Raw genomic sequence first — 12,121 nt, 5'->3', positions numbered from 1 at the left:
GGGGACGGGGTCCCCATGGCCTAATGAGGCACAAACAGGGGTCCCCCTCCCCTTAAAAAAACACAGCCCTGGGTGTTGGGGTCTCCAGGGCCTTAATTGATTGATTGATTTGAAAAGCACAAAAATGCCCAGGGGCATCTAGGCGCTAAGTTGATGTAGAAAACCAGAACTGCGGATGATGTAAGGCTCTAACTTGGATGTAAAAAGCCAGGTTTTTACAGCTTTCCTGAATGATAGTAGCGAGGGGCTATTTTTTTATTGTAATAGGAAGAAGGTTCTAGGTCTTGGCAGTCTGCAACAGGAAGCTCCCCCCCCAACTGACCTGCTTGAATTTAGGGACCTGAATCAATGTTGCCTGACCAGATCTCATGCTCCTGGCCGGCTCATACCGTTTCAGATGAGATTTAAAAAGTGTGGTCCTAATAGGCTAGGCAAACTGAGTTAAACCTTATCCTTTTCTCCATTGGTAGCCAGTGGAGGGCTCTTAGTCTGTGGGCAACCGGCTCAGATCTGGGGATGTCCAGCACCAACCTAGCTGCTTCGTTCTGTAGACGCTAGAGCTTTGTCACATGTTTGTATCCCAGCATACAATGCATTGCTGTAATCCAACCTGGACAAGGCCAGTGCCGTTACTAGTGTTTTGCATGATTCGTGGGGAATGAAAGGTAGTAGTCTTCTTAAGGCTCAGGGAGAGGCCCCATGGCCCCGCTCCCCTTCTGCTCTACATTTTTGCCACCGGTTTGGTCCAGACAGGGCCTAGATTAGTTCGGGGAGGGGGCCCCATGGCCCCTTTCTCCTTTAAAAAAAAATGCCCTGGGTGATGGAGTCTTATGAGGCTCGGGGAGATTGGCCACATGGGGGGGGGGGCGGGGTTGGCTTTACATATGGTAATAAAATATTACTGTAAGTTATTTTAAAAACAACTAGAAATTCACTGGAAAGATCAAAGGTTATCTGAAATCTGGCACAGACAATCTTAATGTATGCCTTTCTGCAAGTACATCATTTTAAAACATATTACTAGTTGTACGACACTCTGGGGAAAATACCTAAATGGGGTGGAACCAGAAACGAGCACTGTCCCCGATGCCATTCATACAGCGCACATTTGATACACTGGTTGCAACCTGCCCAGCCCTAGGTGGCCTAATTGGGGACATTACTGAGTTCCCGGAGGGACGACTGGGACTAAGTATAGTACAGAGCCCGTAACTTATATTACTGGGAATTAGTAATGAATCAATCCCTAGCCAAGAACAGGCATCTGTGTTTATTGTAATGACGGATTTTCGGCTAAGCTTGGCTACGGCATGGCAAGACCTCTCTGCACCTTCGGTCCAACAATGGCTCGGTCGTATAATGGCTATTTATCATACGCAAGTGGCAGTATATGCAAAAAAAAGCGAGGGGGCTAGGAGGAAAGGGTCAAAGGTGTGGGCAGCTCTGACGGGTGGGTGGCTACACTTGAAGAGGGATAGTAGAGCATCTTTCCATTCTCTATAAGATGTGGGAATGGGAATCAGTTGGGTACATTTTTCCGCAGGTGTCTTCTACGTGGGAAAGATAGGAATATATGTATAAATGTTTGATCAGTGTATAAGACGTGACATGAATTAATCTTAAGAACGGACTGTCTACTTGGAGAGGTACGTTAAAACGTAAGCTATAAAATGTGCAATAAAGATATGTTTAAAAGAAAAAAAGGAAAACATCAAGTCATTCTCAAAGCTGTTGCAAAGGTAACCCATGAACCTGAGAAGAGGGGCTGTGGACTGTGCTTGGTAGAACCAAAAACCTACTTGAGGAATTGTCAGCTTTTTGAGATTGGAAGTAAACCAGTTTTGCTCTTAGTATAAGTGGTTTACAACCACTGCAATGGATATGACAAGTGCTTCTGGCAAAGGGTATATTTTTAAGGTTTTTCACTCAGTGTGGGCTCTCTCATGTCGAAAGGCATCCATTCTACAACTCAAGTGTTTCTGACAGTCAGAACAGTTACAGGGATTTGGCACAGGACGCGTTCTTTCATTTTAATTGAAATTAATTTTATGAATAAAGCTTTTCTGGCATTCAGAACACTAATAAACACTTTTCCTTTATAACATGGATCTTCCAACTGAATCTTTACATACCTTCATAACACTCATACATTTATTTTAGCTAGTATTGGCTTTTACATGTGGAGTGAGAATTATTGTATAACTAAAGCTTCTCTGGAATTCAAAGAACTGAAGAGGTTCTTCCCCCATTGTGTGTTCTCTCATGAACAGTAAGGTGACTTTTCACACCGAAGCTTTTCTGGCATTCAAGGCACTGATAAGGTTTTTCCCCAGTGTGAGTTCTCTGATGTATAATAAGACTGGTTTTATAACTGAAAGATTTTAGGCATTCAGAGCACTGATAAGGTTTTTGCCCAGTATGAGTTTGTTCATGGTGAGTGAGACAAGCTCTTTCCCTAAAGTTTTTGTGACATTCAGAGCACTGATATGGTTTCTCCCCAGTGTGAGTTCTCTCATGTAAAGTTAGACTGAGTTTATAACTGAAGCTTTCCCGGCATTCAGAGCACTGATATGGTTTCTCCCCAGTGTGAGTTCTCTCATGGATTTTAAGACCACTTTTCAGCCAATATCTTTTCTGGCATTCAGAGCAGTGATATGGTTTTTCTCCAGTGTGGGTTCTCTCATGTTGAGTGAGAAGGTATTTACGACTAAAGTTTTTTGGGCATTCAGAGCACTGATGGGATTTCTGCCCAGTATGGGTTAACTCATGCCGGGTGAGAACTTTTTTTCGACTGAAGGTTTTCTGGCATTCAGAGCACTTATGAGATTTTTGCCCAGTATGTGTTCTCTCATGTTGAGTGAGATCTGTTTTACATTGGTAACTATTTGGGCATTCAGAGCACTGATAGGGTTTCTGTCCAGTGTGAGATCTCTCATGGCGACTGAGATTGGTTTTTTGAGTGAACCTTTTGTGACATTCAGGGCACTGATAAGGTTTCTCTCCAGTGTGCGTTCTCTCATGTTGAGTAAGGCTGAATTTACACGGGAAACTTTTGTGGCATTCAGAGCACTTATGAGGTTTTTCCCCAGTGTGAGTTCTCACATGTCGAGTCAGATGGTGTTTGCGAGTGAAGCGTTTCTGGCATTCAGAGCACGGATGACGTTTTTCCCCAGTGTGAATTTTCTTATGCTGACTGAGACTGGATCGACAACTAAAGCTCTTCTCACATTCAGAGTATGTATGAGACTTCTTTTCGGTGCTAATATCTCCAAGTTCGGTTTTATCTTGTATACATTCCATTATCAGATAAGATTTCTTTCTGAAGTTAATATCTCCAAGTTGAGATTTTTCTAGCAGACACACCAGAAGACAAGACTAAATCTTATTCAGCATGTGTTTAGCATCACCCACTCAAATGTGGTGCACTTGTTCAACTTAACACTTGGACACTTATTTAGCCAAAGATCACTTCTCTGTGGAGTTCACAGTTTATAACCTCTGTAGGCAACCTAATTCACCCTACAACCTTGATATCAGCAGCCCCTGGTACTTATGGGGAAGCCTCTCATGGGATTTTTGCATCTTTATTACATCTATGTGGATTCTCTCACCCTTTTCTGATACATATTTGTTTATGAGTTAATGAAGCACTGATTAGGTCTTTGGTTGGTGTTCAGTATTTCAAAACTAGGTACATATTCACATAATGTATTGGCATGAACATTCAGAATACTTTTATGTATCGGTAGCAGCACATTGTTTCTTGGCACCCTTCTTACATATGTCTCCTATGTCTGTATATAAGACTACAATGAGGATGTTAAGGATTTTGCAGGTCTTGACCGGTAAAAAGTACCTGAGGTCACATCTAATGGGCAAGGATGATAGTGGACATGTGGACCCTGACTACAAGCAATAGGTCATTGGTCACACAGGTGCTTTTATTTTCCCTCATTCTCCTTCCTTTGGTCCCACATCGCTAGTTCGTAACTAGCAGATATCTTAGTCCTAACCTGACCACCTGGTCTTTTAAGCAGCTTCATTAACACTGTATAATTGATGAACAGATATTTGTTTTTGATTTAAAGACTATTCACTGGATATGGTGCTCAAGTGTTCCATTTTGCTGAGGTCTGTTAAAAACTCTTCAAGTCCCCCTAGTTCTGTCTGTATGATCTTCTCTTGGATCGGATAGAGCTTTAGACTGATGCTTGTCCTCTCTGGTTGAGACAGATGGTCTTCCTGCCCTGGGTTAACATCTCCAGGGTATTCTTCATATACCATTAGAGCAGCAGGAAATCTATTTATAGAAACTGCTTTCACATTCTTTATTTTACTCTAATCCAAGTTCCTCACCACATCTTTTTCATAGATACTTTCCTCTTGTTGGAGCTCTGAAGCAACTTTATTTCTTTACCATCAGTCCTTTAATAGTTTTCAATTATACTGATCAGCATTTTGTCTTCTACGCCCACTCTTCAATAACCTGTGGATTTAAAACCAGAGATTGTTAAATAATGCAAACTGGAACAAAGGAATAACATTTATTAGCTAATCCAGAGTCTGAGTTCATTTTGGGCGAGGGATGAGAGGGCTCTAGGCATTCTTGAGATAGAAAGCTTGGGAACACTGGAACACTAGATTGAGGAGGTCTAAAGATGGAAATTCTGATTAACAGTTTTGTGCACATCAGTAATAATCAGTTAGCTATTCAAGTGTCTGATCAAAACTTCCTCCCACTCACTGTGCGGTATACCTCTTCGCACAACTCACCAAACCAGACAAGCAATATCTCAAAGAACAAGCACTCACACCCTCAAAAAAGTCTCCCCTTCCCAGCACCACAAACAATAGAAAAGATAAGACAAGAATTTTGGAATATCATTGCCAACCTTAAGCTGGCAGTTGACTTACTACGGCTCAGGAAACTAGGAGACCGCATAGAACTCCAACCCCCTACAAACACGTAGTAACAAGCACACCTAGATGGATCTCTATGCCTTTGCCAAAAAACTATACGCCTTAACAGGACAACAAACCAAATGTTAAAGGTGGACATTGATGACCTTTGCCAATCTTACATACCATACCCTCACCACACAGAAACAACTTATAAAATATACACAATAGCTATAAATACGTCTTTGGAGCAATGAATCATCATAGCTTCTACTATAAACCTCTCAAAAGTAAGACAGATCACATTCAACCCAGGTAATCAAGACAGAAAAAAAGAGCCTAAAAAGACACTGAAAAGCTTACCGCACAACAGCAATCAGCAGCTAAATATGCCAAAGACATAGCCGACCCCATCCTGTCACATAATCTAGACCAGGGGTGTGGAATTTAATAAAATGTCTACATTTCAAAGGGGCAGGATGCTCCAGAAATCTACTTGTCCCTTTAGTGCCATGTAGTGTGGCGACAAATTATGGCTGCAAACTCCTTATATAGGAGCTCTGATATAGGCTCTCTGATTATGCCAGGGGCTCATACCATAGTAGTGTTTGAATATTTGCAGTCCGCTTATGTTGCCACGTTTCCGCAGATCTACATACTGGGGCTGAAGGTAGTAGTAAGCCATAGTTCTAGGGTTAGAATGACATTTTGAGCCCGTGCAAACCTACTAACTTACATACTTTAAGGGTTTTCAACAACTCTTCTCTGATCTTTTCCCATACTGAGAAATGTTGGAAATTTACTCATACTGAGAAATGTTGGAAATTTACTCCTTACTATGACAGCCGTAAACCTTCTTCCGGAGTTGGGAAAAAGAGTGGTTGGAGGGAAAGTTAACTTGCAAACACTCAGATGTTCACATGAGCAAAGATGCACATGCATATTTGCTCATGCCAAAATGCAGTTCATAAATATTTTTTAGGAGTACTATTTTTTGTCCTACATCTGTAAATTCTTGAGAATTCACGAAAGCGGTATAGCTGCACTTAATGCAAGGACATATACCCTGGGTGCACTTTTTAGACTTTCTTTATTAATTGGTTCTCTAATTTAGTCTGGCGTTGACCATGACGTATTGCGTTTATTAAAATGTTGTCTCTCTCTCTGTATCGGCTGGCTTTACTGTGAGTGACAGCATTCTGCTTTCACAAGGAGCATATGGACACACAGTAGTTTTGCTCAATGCCAGTAACTACTGTGCAGAATATGCTATTTGAGACCAAAAACACATGTTGCTTTTGCCAATGTTTGTTTAATGGTAAGGGCCTGGCAATTCTCTCACCAATAAGGTTTTACAAAAACCATGCCAAAACAATTCGCACATTGATAAAACTAAAAGGCTGACCACCAATTTCAGACCTACTGGCTTTGCCGATGCTCGTTTATTTTTGTTTCCCATAATCTTACGGAAACTGGTTACACTGATTTTCCATAATGAATAGTATTGGGAAATACTAGTGTGCATCAACACGTTACGGAATGATGCTGCAGCTGCAAAGAAATGGTATGTGAAATGTTATAGCGGTTTAGCGATTTTTTTAAAGCAATTTTTTTTTGCTTTCATTCATTTATGAACATTTTATTTTGAAAACAGAATCATCAATCTTGCTTTCGATTTTCTGCAAATATTTGCATCAAATAAGAGCATTCTGGGAACATTATACATAGCCTCATATTGCCAAACTTTGAAAACGTGTGTAGATGTTTCTATAGTGGAACCACGGTCAGTAGTGCAGTCGGAGCTTACAACATTTACTCTCAACCTAATAATAAATGCTTTCAATTAATAAACCATAAATACAAGCTTGAACAGCATTAATATATGGACAAAAATATTACCTTAACTGCAGACCGTACCCTTCCCTGATCTATAATGTGGTACTGCAAACTGGCAGCCAACGGGTTTGTGCTGCAGGGAGTTGGGCCTGCTTGTCCCAAGGACAAAACACAAATGAAAACGTGTTGCCCTTGGCCTCAAACAATATGCCCTGGGCGTCGGCCTATAGGAATTCCACATCCCTGCTAGACACAACAATCCTACCAGTGACCCGATTAAATAACGCTTCCACACCACTATTAGATAACTTAGTTCCACCTAACTACAACATCATTAGACTGGACCACACAGTAAAACCAAGTTGGGGGCGTGCGGGTTGCATGCATTCACAGATCAGCCTTACAAATCAAACGATTCCAAATGGAGAAGATATCCTCCTGTGAGTTGAAGTCCTCCGGGGTTAGGGGGATTTATTCCCGGACCAAATTACACATTATCTACCACCCTCCTGGAGACAACCAGGCCCTCATGAGCAATTAAAAATCACAGTGCAGACCTTAAGTCACCCGAAAACAATCTTTCTAGGTAACTTCAACCTAAATTGAGGACTCACATGTGACTGTACTAAATCTTTTTTCAAAGACCATAATCTGGTGCAATCAGGGGAGAGAAGTTGGCCTACTGCTAGGGCGGTCGACCTTGAATCTGGGGAACTGGGTTCGAGTCTTGGCCATGCAGCTGAACATACTGTGATTCTAGGCAAATCACTTAATCTCCCGGTCCCTAATAAAAATGAAAAATAAAAAAATGGGTCCTCATGTAATGCAACTGGTGCTATGTAAAGCGCTCTGATACCCGATCTGGGTAAAGTTCGCGACATATAAAACTCTGTAAAAAAACAAACAAACATGCACAGGTCGAACACATGGCAAAGGAACATCACTAACCTTTATCTCCACAGCAGAAGCACTATGCATAACGGCACGCGATTGGTCAGATCATCCCAGCATCTCATTCCACATCTCAGCTCCTGAAGCAAAGGCAACGAGATAAGAGGTTAGACTTAGACGGTGGGCCAGGGATACTAGAAATAAGAATAGAGATGATCTGTATGATCTATGCCAAAGAAAACTTCAACCCCAGGGAAGCATTTCCGATGTTCAAAAACTCATGGAACACTACAACAGAACTATGAATGACAAAATGGAGACAGTAGCCCCCACCTCCCCAACAACAAAAAAGGACCAAAAACAAATTAACACAACCGTGGTAGAACGGTCACCAAAATGAAGAAAGAAGCAGACTCCGATTTGCAGAGAGACGATGGAGGCTAGCACCGTCACCATACCTAAAACAGCTCAGAACTCTGAGGAATTCATATAAAAATGTATATTTATTTATGTTTATAGTTTTGTATTACGCGAACATGACCCTAGTGCAGGGGTCTTCAAACTGTGGTGCGCGACCCCCAGGGGGGGCGTGGAGCGACACAAAGGGGGTCGCGCCTTCACAGTCATACTTCTGCCCAGGCCCAAGGGCTTTAGCCCCCCTCCTCCCTCGTCGTGTGTCTCAGCCCAGCTGCTGTAGAGCAACTCGAGTTGCTGGGGGCTCGGCTGGGCAGTGTCTGGAGTCATCTCCGGCACACCCAAGTTTTTCACATGTCTTTAAAGACCATTTGCATATTTAACATGACTTTGCAAACTGGTTACAGCTGTCTCTGACACACTGAGCCTCAGACGTGATCTCCCAGTTCCTCTGTCTCTGACACTCTGTACATCAGACTTTATCTCCCAGCCCCTCACTCTTCCCCAGTCTATGACGCATGGCAACATATGAAAGATTATGGTACAGTAAATTCTGTCAAAAGAATATTTGCAAGATGTGCATGATTTTGGGGATTCAGTTTGTAAGCAAAACACACAGTAAGACTAAGAACGTGTCAACAAATATTTAACCCCTTGACCGTGGTGAAAATGTTGCCGCGGTGGGGTGATTTATGGCGTGGGCGTGGTTCGGAGGGCCCCCGGCCGTCCTCCGCACACGCCCACCGTGACGTTGGACGGCCGGCGGCCATCCGACGCACGCAAGTGGTTAAACAGATAAAAAAAAAATCCTGTGCCGATCTACGCCCGATCCGTGTTGATGCCTACAGGAAAAACTGACATTAACTAAATGCTGCACATGAGGAAATCCATGATAAAAAGAACCTTATTTCAAGTTACATATTTATTATTTTCAAAGAAGGTGCTCGAGCAAAAATAAATCATATACCCGGATCACATATTGTGCCTTTCGTAAATATTTTGTCACATCATGCATTCTTGATATGTCACCGATTTAAATCCTAGAAAGTGTTACCACTGTCTTTTTTCTTTACATTGTAGTACTTGTTAATATCTGGATACCATTTTTGTGTCATGTTGGCCTTGTAGCCCTCCAAAGGCTATTTAAAGTTTGTAGATTTATACAGCGAGGCTTATTACCCGCGAGGGTGGCCAGTCGCTGTCTAAGGGCACCGGTACATTAAGTGGTTTGCCCACAATCACAGGATGTTGCGCCAACGCCGAAAATCCCCAGCTCCCGAGTCGGCAGCTCTCTCCGCTGCACCACAACCTCTTCCTGCTGTGAAATACCGTGGTATTTGGATACAAAGAGACGCCATGCAGTGGCCTTCCTGGTCGCCAGCTTCAATCCTGGCGGCCCCACTTGATTGAAATTTAAGATTGCAGTGATACTTGTAAACAAGGGGGATTGAAAGAAGCACTACAAATTATTCACTGTGCCTTATAGCAAGCAATTTCTTTTTGTCATGATTTACCCCTTGCTAATATAGACACGTGCTCTAAGCATCAATCGCCTAAATCAATGGAGCTATCCTGCCACAGTCTTGACCCTAGGCCAGGTGCCTTCACCTACCAGGCTATCTTACTGCAATCTGATTGTATACATCACATAAGCGCCAAGTACTATTTTTTTATTTTATTTTTTTAATCTTTTTATTTAAATGAAAACAAATACACACTTAAACAACGACCGGAGTGCATAGGGTAACCACAGTTGCAATATATCGACACAGACTTCTATACATTACAATATGATTTAAGGAGAATGAAACAGGCCTAAGAGTCCTCCGAGTCCACACTGACTGGGTCTAATTCCGGAGGTTCACAAATGTTGCCTCGGTAAGCATTCCAAGCTCCCCATATCCTGACCCATTTGTGGGGCCGCCCTCTGGAGACATACACAGACTTCTCACGAAACATACACCAGTCAACATCTTCCATCCATTTTCCAACCCTGGGCGCCCGTGTTGCACCCCAGAGCTGTGCGATGTTACGTTTGGCGACTGCACAAGCGAGAGCCACCCAAACCTTACCATGGCTCGGCAGGTCCGTGGGCTCCCACACATTCAACAGACATCTCCTCGCCTCCGAGTCGACCCTCAGCTCCCACACTTCACTCATTTTGGAATGTATTCACTTCCAGAAAGCACGGACCCTCTCACACTCCCACAAAATATGCATGAACGACCCCGGCAACCCACACCCCCGCAGGCAATCAGCTGACCCAGCCAATCCCATCCTCTGCAGTCCCAGGCCCGTGATGTAAGATCGATGCAAAATTCTAAGTTGAACCAAACGGAGCCTCATGGGGACTGCCACTTCCTTGGGGGATGCTACCGCCTCCCTCCAGTCCTCATCGTCCAGAACAAGGCCGTCAGCGACCCATTGGTCGCGTAGGCGCACGAAGGGGTCCTCTGAGTGATTGATCAATTTGCAATATGTAAGAGAGATCGCCTTGGTGGGCAGAAGGCCATCAAGAATGCGATCCTCCAGAGGGGATGCCACCGGTAGCACCTCGTCACCAGAAATAGCTGCATTCAAGGCGTGGTGGATCTGGAGGTAATGGAACCGCTCGGCGTCATTCAATCGATACTTGGCCTGCAACTCCTCGAATGTCAGAACCCTATCTTTGCCCCACATGTCACGAATCTGCGATATTCCGATCAAGTCCCAGCGATCGAAGCCTTTCGATTTCCAAGGCATCCCTAACCTCTCAGAACTCCACAATGGCGTAGACAATGTCAAACGCCCAGCCCATCTAAGAGCACTATTGGCCTCATGCCACACTCTCGTGGAGCACAAAGTGGGCCCCTTCAATGAAAACCGGCCACGCTTCGCGTACAAGACACGGGTGTACTCTCCCCCCGGCACCTGACCACGGTCCATCACATAGCCCGGGTCAGCCGGGGATCCATAAATTACGTGGTTGATAGGAGCCAACTGAGACGCCCAGTAATATCTCCGGATGTTTGGCAAACCGATCCCACAGCGCCAAGTACTATTATTAATGATCCTAACGCCTTTCTCTGTTTGCAAACATCTGATATGCACCATATGCACATTTCTTGCAGCTCTCAAGTGTTGTGGGCTTTGCTCCTGCTCAGCACCAATAGAAATTTAAAGTGGCATTACACATGTCCATAGCGGACTCACATTCGTGTCAAACTTTATCACTGAAAGGAAGATTTCTGTCGGCACAATGTGCTCAAGAACCCTTAAGGAATTCCAGATTGGCACTGGCATCACTGTGGACATTCTATTTGTTTAATTTCATGCCACTTGTGCATATTTCCCACGAGTATTCGTTTCCGTAGTTACTTTTCGAGCAACATCTGTCTTAATTCCGCACTGAGTTGCCACTCACCTCCTTGTGTCTGGGTGCATTCACTCTTTGGGTGGCTGTTCGTAACGGGCACATTTGAGATCTCTGTAGTTTAGGCTGAAGGTCGTGCAAGGGCCTTTTCAGTGGGCAATTTAACAATTCATGTGATTTGTTTGGTCCAATACAGAGATACTTCGGTTTATATCAAGTAATGAAATCTAGTTACAAAGCGCGATGTTACCCCCAGTGAAAAGATGTCCAGGCGTAAAGCTAATTAAAATTCGGCGGCCTCATCACAGCTGTTCAAATTAACAATGTTTTAAGGAACTCTCTAAAAGAAAGATAATCTATTATCAGTCTCACGGTCAAGGTCTGCCTGTTCCTTACATTTGTATTTTACAATTACAACTGTTGTGTGAGAATGCATTTAATGAAAAGGAATATAAAGTAGGGCTGCCAAAAGAAAAATGCCTGCCTGTTTTGTTTAAAGAGCCTGCAAAGACCTCCTCGACACTAAATAGACTTTTAAATACAAAAGTATGTATGTATTCGTTATGTGACTTTTCTGTCGTTTTTCTCTTTGTCAGTCATGGATCATTGAGGCAGCCCTAGAACACACTTAAAAGTGCTTTCTATTTATATTTGCTGTTCGAAGTATGCACAGTTAAGTGCTGAAAATACAGCTTTAGGTGACTGCTTATTTTTGTTCCGACTGGGCCA

At 43.2% G+C, this 12,121-nt stretch overlaps 1 protein-coding gene across 1 annotated transcript in view; it reads right to left on the bottom strand.

Annotated features, from left to right (window-relative positions):
• The window catches only part of LOC144806420 (uncharacterized), a 160,544-nt gene that overhangs the window by 110,602 nt on the left and 37,821 nt on the right, over positions 1-12,121 (bottom strand). The window contains exons 2-3 of the mRNA XM_078672778.1: positions 7,684-7,766; positions 2,287-4,486 (exon numbers count right to left, since the gene is read on the bottom strand). Coding sequence (XP_078528904.1) covers positions 2,287-3,300 — 1,014 coding nt within the window. The 5' untranslated portion in view covers positions 3,301-4,486; positions 7,684-7,766. The remainder of the gene's footprint in view (positions 1-2,286; positions 4,487-7,683; positions 7,767-12,121) is intronic.

The sequence above is a fragment of the Lissotriton helveticus genome (assembly GCF_964261635.1).
Source record: "Lissotriton helveticus chromosome 1_1 unlocalized genomic scaffold, aLisHel1.1 SUPER_1_unloc_7, whole genome shotgun sequence".
Taxonomy (NCBI): domain Eukaryota; kingdom Metazoa; phylum Chordata; class Amphibia; order Caudata; family Salamandridae; genus Lissotriton; species Lissotriton helveticus.
This window is presented reverse-complemented; position numbering and strand designations above follow the sequence as displayed.